General features: G+C 47.1%; 1 protein-coding gene across 1 annotated transcript in view; it reads left to right on the top strand.

Annotated features, from left to right (window-relative positions):
- The window catches only part of CUX2 (cut like homeobox 2), a 228,133-nt gene that overhangs the window by 116,362 nt on the left and 86,480 nt on the right, over nt 1–25,291 (top strand). The window contains exons 2-3 of the mRNA XM_060276354.1: nt 19,380–19,490; nt 22,045–22,092. Of these exons, the coding sequence (XP_060132337.1) occupies nt 19,380–19,490; nt 22,045–22,092 (159 nt within the window). The remainder of the gene's footprint in view (nt 1–19,379; nt 19,491–22,044; nt 22,093–25,291) is intronic.

Raw genomic sequence — 25,291 nt, 5'->3', positions numbered from 1 at the left:
ACTCAGTGCTGCCTACACTGACTGGCAGCGGCTCTCCTTAATGAGTGTTATGTCCATTTACCTTTATCTCGGTTTCTCACTTTTCAGTTCACCATATCTATTAGGGTTTTTTGGTGTGTGCGTTTAAAAAAAGTCCTCAGGCCCATCTTGCCCAGCATCCTGTTATCGCAGTGGCCGCTCAGATGCCTCAGTGGCGAACCCGCAAGCAGGATGAGAACACAAGAGCCCCCTCCCCTCCTGTAGTTTCCAGAAAATTCAGAAGCATTTACTGCTGCTGACCATGGAAGCAGAGCCATTGTGGCTAGCAGCCATCAATAGCCCTCTTTGTCCACCGTGAATTTGTCTAATCCTCTTTTAAAGCCACCCAAGTTGGCAGCTGCCAGTGCCTCCTGCAGGAGTGAGTTCCACAGTTTAACTGTGCGCGATACGAAGGAGCCCTTTCTTTTAATGGAAACGGGCGGATGGAGAAGCCATCCAGCTTCCTGACAATGACCTCAGCCGGTGCTGTTGAAAGCTCTCAGAGCTCGCTGGAAAACTCTCTGGCGGTTGCTGTTTTTCTTTCTTTTGGAAATCTAATATATTGATTAGCTTTCTTCAGTGCAGCATCAATAAAAGTGTATAATGGCATGGCTGGGCCCTGTGGCGTCTTCCTCCTGCTGGTCTGAAAGCACCTCTCTTCTCTCCTCTCCTGCCTGCCTGCCCTCTAACAGGCAGGCAGGAAGCCAATGTCAGCTCTTACCTTGACGGCTGCAAGTGGGCATGGCTCCTCCTGGTCTGGCTGGCCTTGGCAACCCCGGCAGCAACCGTCAGCAGGATGGGTAGCAAAACTTGACTTGAGGGTAGGTGGGGGCTGTCAGCCAGCAGCCCCTGTGCCGAATCTGACCAGCTGAGCAATATCTCCTGCTTCCCTAGGTGCCAAGCCAGAGGGAAGATGGCCTGTGGCCTAGCCAATAGTGCTCTGTGTTAGCAGAGAAACTGCTTCCTTTCCAATCAATATGACCCTACACAAAAAACCATTGCCAACGAAGGCTGCGTTATCCCAGAGGCTATTCAGTAGGCTGGTAACCCTTTCTAAGGAGAGGGCCTCCTGCTTTTTTTTCTTACATCCTTCACATCTTCCAGTAGATCTGGTGAAACGATTGCATCTTGTGCTAAAGGCAACTTTGCCAACAGCAATTTATATTCTTGTCGCTCTGATCCTGTATGCTGAAGATCAGGGTAATGTTGTGCGCATGCCCGATGATCGTCTTCCAAAGCAGCTGCTCTATTCCAAACTTTAAAATGGAAAGCGTAATGCTGGTGGTCAACAAAAGAGGTTTAAAGACTGTCTCAAGGCAAATCTTAAAAAATGTAGTATAAACACTGACAACTGGGAAACACTGGCCTGCGAGCGCTCCAGTTGGAGAACAGCCTCTATCAAAGTGTCATGGGCTTTCAAGAAACTCGATCTCAGGACGCAAGGGAGAAACGTGCTAAGAGGAAGGCACGCTTGGCAAATCCACACCGTGATCAACTCCCGCCTGGAAACCAATGTCTCCACTGTGGAAGGACGTGTGGATCCAGAATTGGCCTCCACAGTCACTTACGGAGCCATTGTTAAAACCGTGTTTATGGAAGACAATCTTACTCGGCTACGAGTGATCGCCAAAGAAGACGACGGTAGTTAGATTCTGGTGCATGCTGTCCAAAGAAGGAGTTAAAACAGCCTGTGAAAACTCCATGGGTTTCATCCGGTCATGAACCAAATGTAATTTCTGCTAGTCTGATCACAAACTTCCCTGCCTAAATTGGAAGTTAAGTAGCAAACTGACTGACAAAGCTACAGCAGAAGCCTGTTACATGTTTAAATTCTGTTTCCTTATGAGTGTTGTTTCATATGCTGCTTTCAGAAATAGCCTTTCTGTAGCCATTCAAGGCAGCTTGCTGAGTCCCCTTTCTCCACCAGCATTTGTTGGCTTTCATCAGCCCTGTCTCAAATTAGGCCTGTCAGAGCATCTTGCCTCTATAACAGGGGGCATTTTGGTCCACCTCAGTCACTAAGCCAGGCATCTCCAAACTGCGGCCCTCCAGATGTTTTGGCCTACAACTCCCATGATCCCTAGCTAAGAGGACCAGTGGTCAGGGATGATGGGAATTGTAGTCCAAAACATCTGGAGGGCCAAAGTTTGGGGATTCCTGCACTAAGCCATAGGTTAGGTTGCCAGAAATCATGAGGGGGGTGGGGACTTAACAACAACAACAACAACAACAACAACAACAACAGTTTGAGAGTCCTTTTAATTTAACTTGGCCTTAACATTTTTAGTATGACTATTATTTATTAAATTTGTATATTGCCCGTGCATGGATCTCAGGGCAGTTCATAGTACAAGAAGGCAAGATAAAAACACAAAATACATGATAAAAGCAATAACACCCCTCCCCACAACCCCCTCTCACAGACACATCTCCGGTAAAAGGGTATAGGATGTTAATCAACCAAAGTTTAACTTCTGCTCAGCTGTGAGGACTAGAAACATGAGCAGTTGCTTTTCCCCCAAACGAAAGCTACTGTTCTCTGAAATGTAAGCAGTAATTTTCTCTTCCCAACCTACAGACTGTCACTAATTAGGGTCGCCATATCTTGAAGAGCAAAAATGAAGGCACATTTGCAGACTTCTCTTTTTAACTACAGGTGGCGCTGTGGGTTAAACCACTGAGCCTAGGGCTTGCCGATCAGAAGGTCGGTGGTTCAAATCCCCGCGACGGGGTGAGCTCCCATCGCTCGGTCCCTGCTCCTGCCAACCAAGCAGTCCGAAAGCACGTCAAAGTGCAAGTAGCTAAATAGCTACAGCGGGAAGGTAAATGGCGTTTCCGTGCGCTGCTCCGGTTGCGCCAGAAGCGTCTTAGTCATGCTGGCCACATGACCCGGAAGCTGTACGCCGGCTCCCTCGGCCAATAACGCGAGATGAGCGCCACAACCCCAGAATTGTTTGCGACTGGACTTAACAGTCAGGGGTCCCTTTACCTTCACTTTTAATTATGTATCACTATGAAGTCAGGAAAAAAGAGGACATGTGGCAACCCTCCAGGAAAAAATATTCTTCCTCCTGCTCCGCCCCCCCCAAACAGTGGAGCATCTTCCTTTTAACTAGTTTCTGACAGATTTTTTTCTTGCACAGCTTGACGGATGGAGGATTGTGGTGAGATGTTTTCAGAGGGAGAGAACAATTTTGCCATAATTAGAAACTGGTTGGGTTAACACGCGCCCCCCCCCCCCTCCGCAAAATCTTTAAATGCAGCAGCAAAGCTGGGCAAGGAATGTCTCTCTCTGCCACACAATTGGTTATTAGCACTTGATCAGTTTTCTTGCCGCTGGTGCGTGAAGCTTGTGCAATAATAGGCCTCTTGATTAACGGATTTGCATATCTTTTGAGGACCCAGAATCTGCATTCTCTCTCCTCCGCTGCCATTGTCACAGACCTTATACATCTGTGCGAGAGAAATGCACAATGCACGCTTGGCTCTCCTGCCGCTGGAGTGAGTGAGAGCGTGGCTCCCAAGAGCCAGCAAAATAGAGAGGGATGCAGGGAGGTGGAATGTGTCAGACCAGGGGAGCAGCAGGGCTGTGGGATTGGAGCTTTCCGCTGCCAGGTGAAGTGGAGGCATTTGCCTGCGGCAGAGTAACATGCAATGGAATGAGACTCATAATTCACAGGGAGGTCCCAGCTGTGGAGCCAGTGTGGTGTGGTGGTTAAGAGCGGTAGACTCCTAATCTGGGGAACCGGGTTCGTGTCTCCGCTCTTCCACATGCAGCTGCTGGGCTAGTCACACTTCTCTGAAGTCTCTCAGCCCCACCCACCTCACAGGGTGTCTGTTGTGGGGGAGGAGGGGAAAGGAGATTGTTAGCCGCTTTGAGACTCCTTCGGGTAGTAATAAAGCGGGATATCAAATCCAAACTCTTCTTCTTCTTCTTCTTCTTCTTCTTCTTCTTCTTCTTCTTCTTCTTCTGTGCTCGGCACAATGTTGAGGGTCCTTCCTACTTGGTTCAATCCATTTGGCAAGGATGCCCCCATTGAGCCAGGGAGGTTCACTGTGGATCACCAGAATAATAATAATAATAATAATAATAATAATAATAATAATAATAATAAATTATTTGTACCCCACCCATCTGGCTGGGTTTCCCCAGCCACTCTGGGCGGCTTCCAACAAAGATTAAAAATACATTAAAATGTCACACATTAAAAAATAGACGGTTGTGCCGTAATTTGATGTCTCGAGTCCCCAGGTGATGGGAGCCTGGAAATGAGAAGGACCCGGAGATCTCAAGGAGCGGGGCAATGGCCCCACTCCCAATCAGGCCACCCCAAAATATCTTTCCTACCCTAGGGTGCGTGGTTTCTTGGTTAGGCTGCTTGCAACTCTCTTTGGGTTCTAGGCTGGGGCATTGCTGTGGGGTCCCCAGACCCTGGAGTGTTTTGCATTGGGCCCACATTAAAACGAAAAGAAGAAGAAGAAGCTCAGACTCTTCTCTCTGAATTAGCATCTATCTTTCTTTCTGTCTGTCTATCTGGACCTGCAAATTTTCTTCACATCTGGCTCATGGGCTCATTTCTGCTCCTCACATCTTCCAAGGACCAAGCAGTGCCTCCATCTCTTAAGTCTCCCTTTTACAGATAAAGTTGATCAAACTAGGAAGCTCAGTATTGCTCCTTCTCCCTTAAACCGAGACAATCAATCAATCAAAATTTTATTGCATTAGCCAGTTGGCCATAGCACATAACACATAAAACATTCATAATAATTATAATAGTAATAATAATAGCGGTAACCTACTGCTATTATACATAACATATAAAACACTTACAAAACATTGGATATAAAAACATGCGATATAAAACAGAATTTGGTAAAAACTAGGGTGCATCATGTGTGTTTTGTCCACTGGGGAATGTTTAGTGAGATCCACGTCTGGAGAAAGTTAGCCAGTCGAGAGAGCTCTGAGTTTCAGGGCCTGCAAGATATAGATGGCCACTCCACGGGTAACCCTGGGGTTAGCGTCCACCAATAGAAATTTCATGCGGTCGTCTTCCAAGGCGATAAGCGAAGGGATTAGTGTGAGGAGCCTTGGTCTTATTGCGTCGTATAGAGGGCAGTGAAAGAAAAAATGGATAAAATCCTCTATCTTTCCCTTGTTGCACGGGCATAGTCGGAGATCAGGGGGGAGTGTTGGAAAATATACCCTGTAAAAATGCTGTGGGAATGGAATGGAAGCGGGCAAGTGTGAAGGCCCTTCTTTGTGAAGGGTTCGTCAGGTCGCTCAAATAGTGAGCCATAGTTTTTACTGCCTTCACACGAGGATACCACGTGGATAGGTTGGCCGAGACAAACCATTCTGGCTTGATGCCTGTCCCAGAAAATTGAAACGCCACACCTTGATTAGAATTCGGAAGGGCTGACATTGGACCTGATCAAAGTTGATGGGCATAGCCATTCACATGGTGTGTGTACCGTGTCTTGTGATCAATTATGCAGGGCTTACCTGTCCCGTCCGTCCCGTCCCCCAATATTTTATTCCAGTTGGCAACCCCTGCCTCCCCACCACGCTTGAGCCACACAATATTAACAGTCCAGATGAAACACAACTGCCTCTTCTGAGCTGGACAGGTTTTCTATTTACGTCTGGCAGAGGCAAGAACAATGGGTGTCTGTTGGGAAGCGAACAATGTGAAGTGGCTCTGCTTTAATTTGCTCAATGGGTTGGGCTGGGCGCCTTGTCCTGATTGCCGGCTCCTGGCCTTGATGGGGATCAAAGAGGGAAATGATGGAGCCGGTGGTTGAGTGGGTGTGAGAGACAGAGCATTTACATGCACAGACCGCAAACCCCACTTAGTGTCAAGTTGTCTGGGCTTAGTGAATAGCCCCGGGTATGGATTGCTAGCCTATAAATCAGAATGGCCATTGCCACTGGGAGGCTCCCTTGTGATTTAGGAACTTAATAATACTGATAGCTACAGAACCTTTGATGCATATACAAAGCAAGATTCTGACTCCAGGCAACTTCTCGGTTAGATTACTGAAACGGGTTATACATGGTGCTGCCTCTGAAGACAGTTCGGAAACTTCAGCTGGTGCAGAATTCGGCAGCCAGGTTGCTCACTGGGCCAAGACACTTCGAGCATATTACACCAAAACTGGCCTGACTGCCCTGGCTACCAATTAGCTTTTGAGCCCAATTCAAAGTGCTGGTTTTGACCTATGAAGCCTTAAGCAGCTCAGGACCACAATACCTCAAGGACTGCCTCTCCGCATATAAAGCAGCCCGTACTCTGGGTTCATCATCTGAGGCCCTTGTTTGTGTGTCTCCTCCATGAGAGGGTCTGGAGAGTGGCAACATGAGAACAGACCTTTTCTGTAGTGGCTCCCTGTTTGTGGAATATTCTCCCCAGGGAGGCTCGGGTAGAAATCATATATCGAACAGATGGAAAGCCCTTTAATCTGAGCAGGTGAAAGCAAAGAGTAAGGTTACCGTAACTTCAGTCAAAGAGATTCAGTATGCTGATTACAACATACTTTGCGCACACTCAGAGGATGACCTCCAAACCATCCTAAATATCTTTGCAGAAGCTTACAAAAAGCTTGGCCTATTGCTCAACATCCAAAAAACCCGAAGTGCTGCACCAACAAGTACAAAACAACCCCTCTGCAGTGCCACAAATCCAACTCAGTGGTGCAATGTTGGAAAATGTCAATCACTTATCCTACCTGGGCAGTTATCTTTCCACAAGAGCCATCATTGGTGCCGAAATCCAGCATCACCTGAGGTCTGTGAGTGTGGCTTTCTCTCGATTGAAATGCAGAGTGTTTGAGGACCAGGACATTTGCAGGGAAACCAAAATGCTAGTTTACAAAGCTACTGCCAGCCTTCCTGTATTCTTGTGAAACATGGATCACTTATAAACGCCATCTCCAACTCCTCAAAAGATTCCATCAATGGTGTCTCTGAAAAAAATTACACTTCACTTGTGAGGACAGGTGAACTAATGCCAGTACAGTGGTGCCTCGCTAGACGAATTTAATTCGTTCCACGGGTCTTTTCTTATAACAAAAAAATTCGTCTAGCGAGTCCCATAGGAATGCATTGAATTTTTTTCGCATTGTTTTTTGCCCATAGGAACGCATTAATTGAATTTCAATGCATTCCTATGGGAAACTGCGATTCGCTAGACGAATTTTCATTCGTCTAGCGAGGCAACCTCCGCTCGAAAAATCCTTTCGTTAAGCGGAAATTTCGTTAAGTAGGGCATTCGTTAAGCGAGGCACCACTGTATTCTGGAAGAAGCAAAGCTCACCAGTGTCGAAGCAACAATTCTTCAACATCAACTTCGTTGGACTGGTCATGTTGTGCAGATGCCTGATGATCGTCTTTCAAAGCAGCTACTCTATTCTGAACTTTAAAATGGAAAGCGTAATGCTGGTGGTCAACAAAAGAGGTTTAAAGGCTGTCTCAAGGCAAACCTTAAAAAAATGTAGTATAAACATTGACAACTGGGAAACACTGGCTAGGGAGTGGGAGGCAGCAGACACCAACCATTAGGACTCCTAGGAGTGCTGCCACCACCAAGACCATGGTATCAGTGTAACAAAATGTGGGCCAGGTAGAGAGGTACTTTGGGCGACACTCCCCACCCCCAGTCCCCAGCTGGTCAGGCTGCCTGAGGCTGGTTGAAGTTGGAACTCAGCAACAGCCAGAGAGCCACACGGTCCCCATTCTCTGACACAGATGGATAAAATGGTTAAAGAACCAATTAAGATTGGATGCCCTGTTTCCGACAAACAATTGAGGACTCGAGATTAATTCTTTTTCTTTCTCTCTGCTGCACAGTTTGGAAGTTATTCGCTTGAGGGTATCTCAAAGAGGCGCAAGGCATATTTTGCCTCGGAGGGTGCCATGTTGTGTTTGATTTGGCATCACTCCCAACGGCCACCTCTGCCAGTCTTGCCCACTCCCACCGCCCACCTCTGCCAGTCTTGCCCACCTCTGCAGGTTGCCATGGTCCTGTTCCATCCTGACTCCTGTGTTCTTGCCAGGCGTTCTGCCAGTGCTTTTCCTGCTGAGGAGACCAGGGCATAAAGTCTAATAAATACAACAACAGCCCAGGGCTGTCTTAAGCATATGTGACGGCAGGGTGCAAAGATCCGCCCGCCGCTTGCCCAGCCCCAGGCGCGCAGGAGGACAGAGCCGCCCGGCCGCCCCAGCGTCTCACTGGCTCAGTCGCCCCTGAACTCATGGTGCAGAAGAGCGGTGCTCCGACTGACAGACAGGCTCTTCCCCGGACTCAACTCTTAGGCTCCTGACTCTTGGCCTGGCGCCCCTGAGAGCCCGGCACCCGGGTGCCCCACAACCCTAGCACTTATGGGTAAGACAGCCCTGCAACAGCCCTTTAAGGTAGAGCAAGCTAATACTATCTCCATTTTGGAGAATGCTGCGGTGGGGTGGGGCGGGGTAGCGGGTGTTAGGAGCAAGGGTGAGTGTCCTGTCCGAGAGGTGAGGAGGCCATTGATGGTTACCAACCACAATGGCTCCATTCTGCCTCCCGGTAGGAGGCAGCAGTGGTTCTCAATACCAGTTGTTGGAAACCACAGGAGGGGAAAGGGTTGTTATGCTGAAATCCTGCTTGCTTATGGGCTTCCCATTGGGGCATCTGTAAAAACAGTGGTCTAGACTAGGTGGGGCCCCGTTGGGCTGATCTGGAAAGCTCCTCTTATGCTGCTTGTTGAGTTTATGTTGAAGCTGAGTTTTGAGCCCCATTGTTACAGCTCTCAGTATGCACAGGGATTGGTTGCAGCTACTGTGTGACAGGATAGATCCTTCGCACCTGCTCAGAGGCCCTCTTATCTTGCAACTCCACCAAGCGTCCCGGGGCCGAACCTTGCTACGCTTGTGCCCCCCAAATGTCTGTGCTTGCGCCTCGCCGAGGAGTCGGCGGGCCGCACAGCACAGCCCTTTGGAGACAATTCCCTTCTTTCTCCATCGCCTGTGATCTTCCCCTAATCTAAAATGGAATCTCTGGCTTGGGAGCTTTATCAAAACAGTTGTAATGGGATCTCAAGAAGGACAGCGATTTTCACAAGCATGTTAGATGTTCGTTCCATGGAAAGATATGAAAGCTGTGTTTTTTTCCCCCGCGGGGGGTGAGAAACGAACAGGGTCAGGAAACGAGTGATGCTATCGAGCATATTACACAAGCCATAGCTGTGTGTGTTGATCAGCTTGGAGAGGAAAGCCAAAGATCCAGGCACATAACTTTATTCATCTGGCCCAGTGGCTTTCTCGGCCCCCAATGCCACGCTGATAAGACCCAGGGCTTTGGTGGGTAGGCACAGCAAATGGCCTATGTGGCATATAGCATTTTTTATATATAGATGTAGATTTAAGTTGTCGCCCTCATACGATTCCTAGATCCTATGGTCACTCATACTTCCACCTTTCCCCAAGCCCAAAAAGCTTTTGCTTGGGGGGGGGGGTGAGGAGGACACCCATGATTACAGGAGCAACCCCTGGGTATCTCTCCTTAGTGGAGACTATTGGGCACAGGTAACGACGGATCTTGTAGTCAGGATCTGTGATACCTGGTTGGAAAATAAATTTAAGTGTGTGTGCGCACATATATGAATATAATTATAAGTTTGTGTTTAAGTATACAGTATAAATATAATTATAAGGGTGTGTGTGTGTGCATGGACTGCAAGCTTGAATCGGCATTAACCAGCAGGTCCTTGTTTCTGATGGCTGATGGGTTGGCCACTGAATTTAAACTGGGGTTATGTCTAACTCTCACACCAAAATTTTCTTTTTCTGGGTGGATAAGGTTTGCCTACCCTCAGAGGAGCCGAATGCTTATGTTTTTGCATGAGAGGTTACTGTTGCCACCCATCCTCTTTGGAAGGAAGTAACCCCTGAGCAGCAAATCTTGCAGGGGTGCAGTGGGCAGCATTCTCTGAATGGCTTGAGTGATCCAAACCTACCCAGGGGTTGAACTAAACCTGCCCAGGGGTCAGCGCCAGATTTAGATTTGATGAGGCCCTAAGCTACTGAAGGTAATGGGGCCCTTTATATGTCCAGCTGTCCTTTGTCAACAACAAATTATCGCCATTTTGTGTTGAATATATGCTATATGGCAGGGGTGGCCAACTCCCAAGAGACTGCGATCTACTCATAGAGTTAAAAACTGGCAGTGATCTACCCCCTTTTGGGGGGTTCAGGTCAAGGTTGTTGAACTTTTTCTATGAAGGAAAGCCCTGTTTTTTGAGGTTCAGGTCGAAGTTGTTGAGCTTTTTAGGGAGAAGGAAAGCCCTGTTTTTTTGGGGGGGGGTTCAGGTCGAAGTTGTTGACCTTTTAGGGAGGAGTAAAGCCACATTTTGGGGCGGTGCAGGGCAAACTTTGTTGAGCTTTTTTTTACGGGAGCTAAAGTTTGGGGGGAGCCAGTGATCTACCAGTGATCTACCAGTGATCTACCACAGACGTTCAGTGATCTACCAGTAGATCACGATCTACCTGCTATATGGTAATTTGTGGACCTAATAGGTATCTAAAGCCATTTGCACATAACAAAATATGTATTTTATCAAAGTAATTGTTGAACGGAAACCAGTGATATTTTAGGGAGCAGGCTAGCAGGCAGGGCCCATGACTTAGATCATAGGAGCCTACACAACACAAAACACCGTTGCTGCATGTAGGTTTTATTTAATTTGTTTTTTTATCTTATATTTTGGAAATGTACATCCAGGTTTGTTTGTTCCTTTAATTTTTGTGGGGCCCCCAAGAGAGTGGGGCCCTAAGCTATAGCTTGTTTAACTTATACATAAATCCGGCATTGCCAAGGGGGGGGTGCAGTGTAATCATCTGCCTCCAGGCTGGGCTGATGGTTAGCATACTCTGAAGGGGTGCAACGGCCAACCTCTTTCTGGGTTTGGGAACTTTTAATGGGTTTGGTTCTGCAGTAGCTCTCTTGTGCCACTTTGTTGCCCCATGGCCCACTGTTTGGGGATGAGCGGCTGACCTGGTAGCTTTGCCGCCTCACATGCTTGTCTGAATCAAGGCAGACAAGCAGACAAGCTGTGAGGCTGCCTGCCGCACCCCTGCCTTGCCACCCAGAGCTAAAAACAAAACAAACCCCGAATCAAGCCATTCACGGGTTGTGCTGCAAGGTCATTAAAAAACCTGCTGACACCCGCTTTCTTCCTCGTCTCAGTCTGTATACACAGGGGGGGATTCGGTTTTTATCTGCTTTTTCTCCAATATTTTTTTTTATATCTAACAGTGAAATATTTATACGGCCCAATAAAAGGCGGAAAGCTTGCAATCTCTCTCAAATTCATTGGAGACTGAGAGGAGCTTCCTTGTACGAATTTAACACCCGGCCGCGACCCCTGGTAATTAACTCCATACATCTTTAGCATCAAGAATTTACATAATACGCAGGAAAATGATTGATAGCTCCTGGAAGCCAGCCTGTCTGCCGAGAGGCCATGTGCACCGCCATCCGTCTTGTACGCTGCGGCCTGTCTCACCCTGCCCTGCATCGCAAACATGGCCATGACACAGGGACTCTCCCTATCACGTTCCCCCACCCTGTCGACCACCACAATCCAAGGAAGACATTTCCTTTTTAAAGAACAGAAGGTCTCTCTTCAGCAACACCTGTGGCAGCAAAGGGGTGCATCGGACTCGAGTATGGCCCAAGGACCAATGGCCACAAATTTAGGTGCAGGATTCTGGGCTCTGTTTTTTTTCTGTTAGGCCAGCGAGGCCCTCACACAAGGCGGTCACTTCAAGTGACATAGTTTGGAAGTTGTTTTAGGGCAGGCATGTCCAACAGGTAGACCGTGATCTACCAGTAGATCACTGGATGTCTGTGGTAGATCACCAGTAGATCAGTGGGTCCCCCCAAAAAAGCTAAAAAACTGGCTCCCCTAAAAAAAGCTCAACATCTTTGCCCTGCACCTCTAAAAAACGGGGCTTTTCTCCCTATAAAAAGCTCAACAACTTTGACCTGAACCACCAAAAACAGGGTTTTCCTTCCTTAAGAAAGCTCAGTGTCTCTTTCCTCCTCCCTAAAGAAGCTCAACAACTTTGACCTGAACCCCGAAAAAGGGGGTAGATCACTCCCAATTTTTAACTCTGTGTGTAGATTGCGGTCTCTTGGAAGTTGGCCACCCCTGTTTTAGGGGTTACTGAGAGGGGGGGCAAACTCAGTTCAGCTCAGAGCGCAAAACAACATTGGGAGGTTTTCTGAAGGAGCGTCTCCACCCCCATCATTCAGCCCGCACACTGAGGTCCAACTCTGAGGGCCTTCTGGCTGTTCCCTCCCTGCGAGAAGTTAGGTTACAGGGAACCAGGCAGAGGGCCTTCTTGGTGGTGGCGCCTGCCCTGTGGAACGCCCTCCTTTCAGATGTCAAGGAAATAAACATCTACCTGACTTTTAGAAGACATCTGAAGGCAGCCCTGTTTAGGGAAGCTTTCAATGCTTGATGTTTTATTGTGGTTTTTAATATTTTGTTGGGAGCTGTCCAGAGTGGACTAATTATAAATTAGTTGTGGTAGTAGTAGTAATATTCTCCCGCACAAGCCTGCTTTGTTTATTTTTGCTGGTTTTATTTATTTATTTTTAATTTATTTCTTTATAATAATTTTTATTAATTTTACGTTTAATCACAATACGTAACATTGTAACCTCTTACTAAATCTCTTGGCGCAACCGAGCTTAAATGACTTCCCTCCGTCCCACCTAATGGTTTACAAAATAAAATTTGGCATTTTTGCATTTCTCTTACTTTCTTATTCTTGTTATATCGTTACTTAAAATACGATATTAAATTACTCAACCTGAATAGGTAACTAATTCATCTTGCACATCTTCAGATAACCCTGCTAATGATGTTAATTGCTTACAGCTTTCTCCCAAATATAATATAAATTTGTTCCATTCTTTTTGGAATACTTGATCTTGCCGATTCTGGATTCTTCCGCCAGTTCTGCAAAGTCCATCATCTTCATCTGCCACTTTTCTTTTGTTGGTACTTCATGCTGTTTCCATTTCTGGGCTAATAAAATTCTTGCTGCAGTTGTTGCATATACAGTAAGAACAACTTTTTAGAAAGCTTCTGGTTTTTTTAACAAAAGTGTTTTTAAACATTTTCTATGACTCATTATATATCATCTCCCAGAAAGCTTTTACCTCTTTACATGTCCACCACATATGGAAAATGTACCCTCCTTTTCCTTACATTTCCAACTGTCATTTTTTGTTCTATACATTTTAGCCAATTTAACTGGTGTTAAATACCACCTGGTCAGGGACCCAGGTGGCGCTGTGGGTTAAACCACTGAGCCTAGGGCTTGCTGATCAGAAGGTCAGCGGTTCGAATCCCTGTGACGGGGTGAGCTCCCGTTGCTCTGTCCCAGCTCCTGCCCACCTAGCAGTTCGAAAGCACGTCAAAATGCAAGTAGATAAATAGGAACCGCTACAGCGGGAAGGTAAACGGTGTTCCCATGTGCTGCTCTGGTTTGCCAGAAGCGGCTTTGTCATGCTGGCCACATGACCTGGAAGCTATACGCCGGCTTCCTCGGCCAATAATGCGAGATGAGCGCGCAACCCCAGAGTCGATCACGACTGGACCTAATGGTCAGGGGTCCCTTTATCTTTAAATACCACCTATACATCATTTTCATGACATTTTCTTTAAGTGTACTGCATGCAGTAAAACTGATACCTTCCTTCCATAACCTCTCCCATTCTTCTAACTGTTTATTATAACCAATGTCTTTAGCCCAGTGTATCATTGCCGTAATTTTTGCTGCTTTTAATCTCGGGCGTTTGGGTCTACAGGGGACCCTGACACTGGCTTACGGTATTTAAACGAGCATAATAAATACCACATCAAAACAAACAGTATGGATAAAGCAACCACAATCAACTTCCAAAACGGTAGCGTATAAAACAGCAGCTGTAGTACGGGGGTGAGGAATCGGTGATAAGGTACCATCAGCCTTCAGAATGGTGGGCAGAGATGGGGCAGGTAAGCCTCCCTCTGAAGGGCATCCACGGTCCTGTTGCCAGAACTAAAAATGCTTGCTTTGTTTTTACTTTAAATTGTTCAACTGTTTTGTCATCCTGGGGTCCTTGGGGAGGAAGGGCAGGATACAAACACAAAAATGCTGGCAAATTTTTGTGAGGACCTCCTTTTTAAAACAAGCAAACCCAAAACAAAACCATAAGCTGGTGTGGAAATGGCATGGGCTGAAGGTTAACAAAGAGAATGAGAAACTAGGATTGAAAGATTCACCCACCCCTAGTTTAAATCTCTTCAGTAAGAAACTCCTGCCTTGTATTGGCCATATACAGTCGCACCTTGGAAGTCAAACGGAATCCGTTCCAGAAGTCCATTTGACTTCCCAAACGTTTGAAAACTCAAGCGCAGCTTCTGATTGGCTGCAGGAAGCTCCTGCAGCCAATCGGAAGAGGCGGAAGCCCCGTCGGATGTTCGGCTTCCAAAAATAGTTCGCAAACTGAAACAGTCGCTTCCGGGTTTGCGGCTTTTGGGAGCCAAAGCGTTCGGGAACTAAGCTGTTTGAAAACCAATGTACGACTGTATGTCAAAGGAGGGCTGAAGAATCTTGGGGAAAGAGAGGACCTTCTCCCATAGCCCTGAAGCTTGTGGAGCTGCCACGTCAAAGCTTGTGATCTACGGTGTGTATAAGGGTTAAATAAGGCTCTCTCTCAGGTAACCTGATCTCGAGCTTTATAGGTACCAGCCCCTTGAACATGGCCCTGTAGCAGGTGGGCAGCAAGTTTGAATCCCACAAGCATGGTGTTATCGCCACAATGGTTGTGCTCTGCTCAGAGGCAGTAAATGCTCCTGAATCCTTGGAAGCTACAGGAGGGGAGAGTTGGCTCTTGTGCTCGAATCCTGCTTGCTGGTTTCCCTTTGTTGAGAACAGGATGCTGGACTAGATGGGCCCTTGGCCTGATCCAGCAGGCTCTTCTAATGTTATCGGCTGGCAGGGGTCTGCCCCCACAAGCAGACGGGCCACTGCGCCCTGCTCCAGCCTCAGAGGAACTGTAGTCCTTCTCCGTCCGGCCTTTGTGATTTAAATCAGTATTTTAAAAAGAAAGAAAAGAATAAGTAGCACAGCAACAAATGCGGGGAAGGACTTTAATGAAAAGCACCACTTAAAATATGCAACATCATGGCAGCCGTGGGCTATCCTTTTGAGTGCTGTCCCTGATGCCTCTGGACTTTCTTTTCTAATAGTGTCTTTTTTCTGCTTTCTAAAAAGAAGAATCTAACATTCCATATTTCCTTAATGGGTTTCACACGTGCCGGTCTGTCCCCTCCAAAGCCAGCATGATATGAATCCATAATTCTTTAATGAAACATTTCCCTGCGCTTTAAGTGAGCTGTGCTTGATTTACACAGAGCTGTACACAAAAGGTCAGTTTACTCAATCCTGGTGCTTTCATCACCCCTGCCCCAAATTCTGCTGGAATTAAAAAACCATCTAGATGTTTTAAAACCTTATTTATGAACACTTGAAAGCATAAGTAAGTTATCCTTTGGATGCCTTCTTCCTGTTCTGATATATATCAGCTGGTGATGGCACGGACTTGGAGCTTAACAACAACAACAACCACTATATCACACAGTGCAATATGGTGCTCTTCTACTATTTTGACACTCTTGCTGTGTTTTTCTTACAGTTACCAAAGAAAAAAAGGGAAGGGGTTATTAAGAATATTGATCAGCCAAGTGCTCTGTTAATTTGAACCCCCATCTGTATTTGTTTACATAGAAATCTCTCTAATCTAGATTTTATTTTTATTTTATTTTTTTGGCTGCTTAATATATTCCCCTCTGTTCAAAATATTCAGCCCTGCTGGAGTTGGCTGGCACTATCTTAAAAGGCCTAGACCACAGGCTATATGTGTGTGCTTAAGGACTACAAAGGGACACGGGTGGCAATGTGGTCTAAACCACAGAGCTTCTTGGGCTTGCCGATCAGAAGGTCGGCGGTTCGAATCCCCGTGACGGGGTGAGCTCCCGTTGCTTGGTCCCAGCTCCTGTCAACCTAGCAGTTCGAAAGCACGTCAAAATGCAAGTAGATAAATAGGGAAGGTAAACGGCATTTCCGTGCGCTGCTCTGGTTTCGCCAGAAGCAGCTTAGTCATGCTGGCCCCATGACCCAGAAAAACTTTCTGCGGACAAACGCCAGCTCCCTTGGCCTATAAAGCGAGATGAGCGCCACAACCCCAGAGTCTTCTGCGACTGGACTTAATTGTCAGAGGTCCCTTACCTTTACCTTTTTAAGGACTACAAGACTTCCCCCCACTTATCTGGGGAAAAGGCCCCCATCCCAACTTCTGAAGACATGGGAAGACCCTGTTGCATCAGGCCAAAAGGGGCCCATCTCTGCCTCCTGGCTAGTAGCCATCAATAGCCCTCTTCTCCATGAATTTGTCTAATTCTCATCTAAAGCCAAATTGGTGGCCATCACTGCCTCCTGTGACAGGGAGTTCCATTGTTTTAAGTCTGCACTGTGCAAAGAAGTACTTCCTTTTCTCCATCCTGAACCTTCCAGCCTTCAGCTTCATTGACGAGTTGTAGTGTTAGGAGAGAGAATTTTCTCCCTCCACTTTCTCCATGCCTTGCATGATTTAATAAACTTTCACCTCGTCACTTCTTACTTGCCTTTTCTCTATGCTAAAAAGCCCCAAACGCTGTATCCCATCTTCACAAGAGACTTGCTCCATCCCCGTGATCACTGTGACTGGCTGCCCATTTCTGAACCTTTCCCAAATCTGCAACATCCTTATTGAGGTGAGGCAAGGCAGGACATGTATAGGCTTGTGCCGTAGGTCACCTACTGAACAGCCGTTCCCAGCCCCATCTCCCACCCATGGCATCAGAATCAGGGAAGAAAGGAGCACCACTAGCCCATACCTCTCCCCTTTGACAGGCAGGCACATGCAACCTGCAGCTTGACCATCACAGTTCCCGGTGGATGCGACCACAACATCGGTGATGGCGCCTGCCCTGTGGAACGCCCTCCCATCAGATGTCAAAAAGGAAAACAGCTACCAGATTTTTAGAAGACATCTGAAGGCAGCCCTGCTCAGGGAGGCTTGTAATGTTTAGGAAATTAGTGTATTTTAATGTTTCTGTTGGAAGCCGCCCAGAGTGGCTGGGGAAACCCAGCCAGATGGGTGGGGTATAAATAATAAATTATTATTATTATTATTATTATTATTATTATTATTATTATTATTATATCCTCAATAATTGGGAAAGGAGTCGATGTCTTGCTAGAGGAGACCTAGAACATGTGGCCATTTATTTCCTATGCTAGTGAAAAGGGCCTACAAAATATGCATCCCAACAAATCTGAATGTGCCATATCTTGTCCCTGCAGGACTTCAGCCAATTAAGAAGCTTATAGGGATCAGGCACAAGCTCAGGTATATTTGCAATATGTATAAATATCTGCTTTCCCGCCACCCCCCCAATGCCCTGGGCTCAGGTTTTGTGATCTCGTTCAGCCTGTGTGTCTCCACTGATGCGTCTTTCAATTCCTTGAATTCCTTTTCCACCCACCATCTCCTCCGTTGACTTAAAGGACCCTCTGGGGGCCACAAGACCATGTGCAATTATGGATGCTTTAGACCAGGCATCCCCAAACTTCGGCCCTCCAGATGTTGTGGACTACAATTCCCATCATCCCTGACCACAGGTCCTGTTAGCTAGGGATCATGGGAGTTGTAGGCCAAAGCATCTGGAGGGCCGCAGTTTGGGGGTGCCTGCTTTAGACAGAGAAGATGACCTTGTTGTGGATGGATGCTTTTGTACAACCCTGACCAAATAGCATAGGAGGAACGAATATTGCAAATACACGTATACTTAACCTGGTTGTTGTTGTTTAGTCATTTAGTCGTGTCCGACTCTTCGTGACCCCATGAACCAGAGCACGCCAGGCACTCCTGTCTTGCACTGCCTCCCGCAGTTTGGTCAAACTCATGTTGGTGGCTTTGAGAACACTGTCCAACCATCTCGTCCTCTGTCGTCCCCTTCTCCTTGTGCCCTCAATCTTTCCCAACATCAGGGTCTTTTCCAGGGAGTCTTCTCTTCACATGAGGTGGCCAAAGTATTGGAGCCTCAGCTTCAGGATCTGTCCTTCCAGTGAGCACTCAGGGCTGATTTCCTTAAGAATGGATAGGTTTGATCTTCTTGCAGTCCGTGGGACTCTCAAGAGTCTCCTCCAGCACCATAATTCAAAAGCATCAATTCTTTGGCGATCAGCCTTCTTTATGGTCCAGCTCTCACTTCCATACATCACTACTGGGAAAACCATAGCTGTAACTATACGGACCTTTGTCGGCAAGGTGATGTCTCTGCTTTTTATGATGCTGTCTAGGTTTGTCATTGCTTTTCTCCCAAGAAGCAGGCGTCTTTTAATTTCGTGACTGCTATCACCATCTGCAGTGATCAAGGAGCCCAAGAAAGTAAAATCCCTCACTGCCTCCATTTCTTCCCCTTCTATTTGCCAGGAGGTGATGGGACCAGTGGCCATGATCTTGGTTTTTTTGATGTTGAGCTTCAGACCACTTTTTGCGCTCTCCTCTTTCACCCTCATTAAAAGGTTCTTTAATTCCTCCTCACTTAACCTGGTAGCTGGCAAGATTTGTGTTTGTGCGTGTTATGATTATATTTAGTTGTCTAAATTTTGTTATACGTGTAAGAAAACCAAAAACAGTTACTTAAAAGGGAAACCGGGAGTAATTCAACAACCCACATTTAGCTCGGCCTCCAATATCTCCTTTGAGAAAGACTGTGTTCATGTAATGGAGATCACTTTGAGCGGGGTGTAGACCATTGTGGTGTTTATGCATGTTTCTGGGGCTGTTTTTCTTTTTTCCTACTCTGAGCCAACTTGAGGTTTCTTTAAGCATGAAAGGTTGGGTGTTCATTTCTTGGGGGGGGGGGTTAATAAATGGATGAATGTATGCAACGGAAGTTGCACCCTTCTCTGCAATTGCCCGTGGCTCCTGGGGAAGGGGGACAAATGACTGTAGCCAGTCGCTTGCCCAAGGCGACTGGGTGCGTCTGCCTCCTAAATTCAAAATGTGCCATCGTTGGATGTTCCAACGCCAGTTAATGCAAAAAACCTCGTAAACTGACAATATCCATCTTTTTCGCCTTTCAAGTCAGTTGTGCGAAATGGCTCGCTTCGGAAAATGCTATGCATTATATTAAAGGGATAAAATGCCACAACTCATTCCTCTCTCTCTCTCTCTCTTTCTCTCTCTCTGTTCTGTTTTTGTTTTGTTTTGTTCCAGAAGGAGCTTAATTCTGTTGCTTCCGAACTGGCGGCACGGCAGGAAGAAAGCGAGCATTCTCATAAACATTTAATTGAACTCAGCCGGGAATTTAAGAAAAATGTACCTGAGGTACAGTATATTTGCTATTATAGAATTAACTCAGTGGGTAGCTGGATTTCCCTCCCCTCTCCCATTCAAACAGCTCTCTCTGTGTGTGTGAGAGAGAGAGAAAGAGAGATTTATTTATTTATTTATTTATTTATTTACAAACTTGGGTGACCAACAAGAGAAGGATAAGGTCAGGCATCCCCAAACTGCGGCCCTCCAGATGTTTTGGCCTACAACTCCCATGATCCCTAGCTAACAGGACCAGTTTTCAGGGATGATGGGAATTGTAGTCCAAAACATCTGGAGGGCCGAAGTTTGGGGATGCCTGGATAAGGTGATCAGCCCCAAATTATGGCCTCAAATGCCCAACTGCAGCATATTACAACACAATATTGTGGTGCAATTGCAGCTAATGAGCCCGTGGTCCTGATCCTGAGATGCACTGAGTGGCACTTGTGGGAGAGGGAGGGCCTCCGAGGCCTAACAGCACAGCTGCCGGCTGCCTTGGACGGAGGATGCAAGTGTGTGGGGCAGAGGATGCAAGTGGGGGGGCAGCCTTCACGCTCAAAGCTGGCCTGCTTCCTTCGGTTACAGCAGAGGATTCTGCCCCACCGCCCTGGTCAAAGCTAGGTGCTAGTCCTCTTGGTTTCCGTGCATGTCGTTTACATCATAAAATACCTCAAAGGGATTCACCCGACAACAAAAAGATCCGTTAAAATGGTTAGAATGATTGGTCAGGCAATGATTAAATCAACCCACTGCCGGATTTACGTATAAGCTAAACAAGGTATAGCTTAGGGCCCCACTTTCTTGGGGGCGCCCAAAATATTTAAAGGGAGAAAAACTGGATGTACATTTCCAAAATAAAAGATTTTAAAAAAACAAAAAAAACCCTACATACAGCAACAGTGGCGAAAGGCTTTGGATACCTATTAGGTCCATAAAGCATATATTCAACACAAAAAACAGTGACAATTTGTTGTTGACAAAGGACAGCTGGACATATAAAGGGCCCCATTACCTTCAGTAGCTTAGGGCCTCATCAAGCCTAAATCTGGCCCTGAATCAACCATAAGCTAAAAGCACATCAAAACACACATCGATATTCTACACAGCTGGACAGGCCTGTCTAAACCAAGAATGTTTTTAGCAGGGCTCGAAAAGAATACAGCGAAGGCGCCTGACTGATGTCAATAGGCAGGGAGTTCCAAAGTGCGGGTGCTGCCAGACTAAAATATCCATTTCTTACAAATGCAGAACGGGCACTGGCACCTGTGGCAGGGCCAGGTCCACAAATCGAAGCGGTCAAGTGGATATTTATGGGGTGAAGCTAGACTGGCCTTGAACTTGACCCAGCAGCAAATTGGAAGGCCAGTTGTAAGCTGATTGGGTCTCACTCCTGTCAGCAATTCCGCTGCAGCAATCTGCCCTAAGTGTGCGCCATCATGTCTTGGCTTGTGCCCCCGCCTGTCGGAATGACGGGGTGCCCAGCGCCTTGGCACAAAATGTCCCTCCTTTCAGAACCGGGCTCTCCCCAACCCCATCAAGTTATTTTATATAACGAGAAAAAGTGTTCCAAGGCCTCGTTGCAGAAATCCTGGCACCTACCTCTCCGAGCAGATGGAACGCCACTTTGTTGCTGTTTTTGTTGCCGCCGCTGCTCTTTTCCTCTCCCCAAAATAAATGTTGTTTTAGTCAGTTTGACAGTTGGGGGGCTTCCCCCGCCTTCGCTCCCCTCCCCTCCCGACACCGCCTCATGCCAGCTTCTACAATTATGTTCTTAGCTTGTATCTAAATTAAGAAGACTTGGGGTAGAGAGTTTGCAGCACATTGTGGTATTAATTGGGGGTAGGGGGAGGGAGGCAATTAAGTAGAGAGCTGAAATCCACAAACCCTGCCCCATGAGAGGCAGTGTAGCATAATGGTTAGAGTGCTGGACTCAGACCAGGGAGAAACAGAGGTTGGGGACTTCTTGAGCCAGCCCCCCCTCCCAAATACACAGAGCAAATCTTTCTGGTCCCAATCATATTGGCTCCAGTTGCAAAATGGGGGTGAGGGCAATAGAGTAGACCCGGTACAGGAACGGACTGAGCTTAGCACCCTGTTGGGGGTGCAAATTGCTCCTTCCCCAGGTGTTAGGTCAATCAATTTATGAGCAATTGTGTCATGAGGAGAGGGGCTGCGTATACCTGGCTGTGTACATGAGAGTGTGTGGATCAGCATGTGAGTGGGTAGACCCATATTTGCCTCCATTCGCCACTGGTCTGAGATCATTGGAAGACTGGCCAAGGATGAAACTGGCCAAAAAAACATCACCATCTCCACCACACCAACCTAAAAACGAGCCTGTGTTTCCCCTTTAAGTATTATTGTTCTTATCCTCAGTATGCAAATGTAATCAGCTAATTAGTCGACTTGAAACCTGCTTAATTAATCAAAACCAAGGGTTCTTTAATTAGGCGACAGCCCAGCTTCACATGAGGAACCAGTCCTGATTCTGAGGGCTGGATTAACCAAGAGCCCCGTTGCCAGACTCGGGTCTGATCGCGGGCTTCCGCCATTTTCTCTCTTCCAGGAGGTCCGCGACATGGTGGCTCCTGTCTTGAAGAGCTTCCAGGCAGAGGTAAGAAGCCGTCTCTGCCCAAGGTACTTCTTAGCCACCGTGAGCCACCTGTGAGCCGCTCGGGGGACACAAAGTAGAAACAGGGTCCAAGAGAAAAACGAACCGCACACAGCAGCAGCTGGTCCAAAGATGGCTCCAGGTTTTCGGTGTCAACTCAAGAGGTGGCCACCATGGTGCCCTTCCAGATGTTGTTGGGTGTAGTGGTTAGAGTGTCAGACTTCGACCTTGGAGAGAGCAGGGTTTGAATCCCCGTTTGGCCATGAAGTTCACTGGGTATCACCTTGGGCCAGTCACTGCCTCTCAGCCAAACCTACCTCAAAGGGTTGTTGTGGGGAATGTTAATGCAATCAATCAATCAATCAATCAATCAGCTTGTTTAAATCGGAACCAATGAAGGTGGTGAATGTCCTGTGTGGGTGTCTGGAGGCCATTAGAGGGTGGATGGTGGTCAATGGATTGAGGTTGAATCCTGATAAGACAGACTCCAACTACAACCATCTAGGGCAGTGGTCCTCAACCTTGGGCCTCCAGATGTTTTTGGCCTACAACTCCCATGATCCCTAGCTAGCAGGACTAGTGGTCAGGGATGATGGGAATTGTAGTCTCAAAACATCTGGAGGCCCAAGGTTGAGGACCACTGATCTAGGGGACGGGGGGGGGGAGATTCCCTGGTTCCGAATAGGGTAACTGTGCCCATAAAAGACCAGGCGCACAGCCTGAGAGTCATTTAAAGCCCTAAACAACCTTGGCTCTGTATACCTGAAGGAGCGTCTCCACTTCCATCGTCCAGCGGTCCAGCTCCGAGGGCCTTCTGGCGGTTCCCTCACAGAGAGAGCTCTCCCACTCAGATGAGATTACCTCTTTGTTGCTGCGGTAGAAGCCAATACCACACGAGCATGTGGATTTACTTCCTCCATTAAATTCCACGCACAAGAGATGGGTTTGATGGTGGATTCACTGAGTGGGTGTTTTTTCCCCCCCCACCACCCCTTGAAAATCTTTATTATTATTGTCTGTCCTTCTCCCGCAGGTCTCAGGGCACATTACGACCAGTTAAAAGTTCAGAAATATAAACAGTTAAAACATACTACATTCACAAGAACAGGGTGAGTCCTGAAACACACACCTGAGGTGTCAAAGGCCAGGGCCAAGAGTTGTGTCTTCAGCATTCGCAAAAAAACTGTATACTGAGGGGCTGCCACAGAGAAGGCCCTCACCCAGGCCACCCCCCCGAAACTTCTGAGGGAGGTGGAACTACTGAGAGGGCCCCTGGGCAGGTCTGTTGCCATACAATGGTGGCTTTTGATGGCTTCCTTCCTTAACTCCATCCACCAAGGCTTTTTTTTGCTGCGGGGAATAAGATCTATTCCCGCTTTTGGTGGAGCCATGGCTCTGAGAGATTTAAATGCTTCCGAGGTGGAGAAGGCAGGTGTTGGAGAAATGTCACACTTTGGAGCGTTCCTAAAAATCTTCATTATTCTCTTGCCGGGGTGGCGAATGGAGGGAAGCAGAGAAATAGTCCCTCCCTCTGAGCGGCTTCTACCCCGCTTAGCTCGAAGCCCCCAGAGAGATGCCAGCGCTCGGCAACAGCACATTAGAGGCTGTCACATCTTGCGAGCTTCGCCTTACTTTTAAATCTGTCTCTTTGGAACGACGTAACGGCACAAGGAAAAAATATTAAAGTAAACAATAACTGGATTTACACAAATGTGGGCTGATTTCCATATTTTTCATCACTTCATTTTATTACCCAGTTTTTACTGATATGCTTATTTATTTATAGGGCAATCCGGTATTGATTCATTCCGAAACGCTCGGCGTAAACACATAAAAGAGAATGATAACAATAGGAATGTATTTCTAGTCGTTTTAAATGCTGCCTGTTTCCCCAGCAGATGTCATTAGATCCTCTGGGAGAGGGGGTGGGTCCGACGGAGGGGGGGGCGCTGGCAAGTCTCAGTAGGTCCTGGCACAGAGAAGGCATCTGCCTCAGAGCTCTTTAACCAGCCAACTAGTTTGTAGGAATGCAGCATTAGAAGAACCTGCTGCAATAGCAGACTCTCCAAGTGTCCCTATTTTCCAGGGACAGTCCCGGGTTTACAGAAGCCGTCCTGGTTTCTGATTGGATCCCGAAATGTCCCACTTTTCCTGAGGACATCACTATTTCCATCGGAGAAATGTTGGAGGGTATGGAGTTACCTGACCCACACACCCCAAGCCAAGGAAATAAGTAACTATACAACCTTTAGAAGACATGCGAAGGCAGCCGTGTATAGGTTTTTTTTAAAAAATATTTAATGTTTTGTTGTGTTTTTAGATATGTTGGAAGCTGGGGCAACCCAGTCAGATGGGTGGGGAGTCGTCATCATCATCATCTCTCTCTCTCTCTCTCTCTCTCTCTCTCTCTCTCTCTCTCTCTCTCTCTCTCTCTCTCTATATATATATATATATAAATGTAAAAACACTTTTCTCCGTAACCGCTTGACCGATCGTCCTGAAATTTTGACACAACGATCCAGGCCACTCCCTGAGCGTTGTTGGAAAATAAAATCCCTCAAATCTCACACCTCCGCAGGTACAAGCCTCTTTTTCAACAAAGTAAAACAGCGCCCTCAAGTGGATTTCCTCCCACAATACACTTCCTCCCTTCCTGTGAAATCTACACCACACCCACAAATCCCGCCTCCACCACGAGATCCACCACTCACATACATACATCCAGCAGAGGTGTTGAAGACCAAACCAACTGAAAACAGCAACAAGGCCCAACATTGCCAAGTGGAGGTAGGGGCCTGCCTGGGGGGGGAGGGGGGACGAATAGGGGGCAGGGATACGTAATGGGTCAGAACAGGGTGGGGGGAGACACAGGGATGAAACCTGCCCTCTCCACAGTATCTTGCCTCGGCTCAGGGGGACTCTGAGGCTCAGGGGGATCTGAAGGGGGGCTATTACCCTCACAGACTAACAGACAGCAACACGTGCAGGGCCAGCTAGGAGGAGGAGGAGGAGGAGGAGGAGGAGGAGGAGGAGGAGGAGGAGGAGGAGGAAGAAGAAGAAGAAGAAGAAGAAGAAGAAGAAGAAGAAGAAGAAGAAGAAGAAGAAGAAGAAGAAGAAGAAGAAGAAGAAGACATCCCTATTTTCACTGGAGAAATGTTGGAGGGTATGCAGCATGCCATCTAGGCTGCCTAGTCTAGTCTAA

Source organism: Zootoca vivipara, chromosome 6, assembly GCF_963506605.1.
Source record: "Zootoca vivipara chromosome 6, rZooViv1.1, whole genome shotgun sequence".
NCBI lineage: Eukaryota > Metazoa > Chordata > Lepidosauria > Squamata > Lacertidae > Zootoca > Zootoca vivipara.
This window is presented reverse-complemented; position numbering and strand designations above follow the sequence as displayed.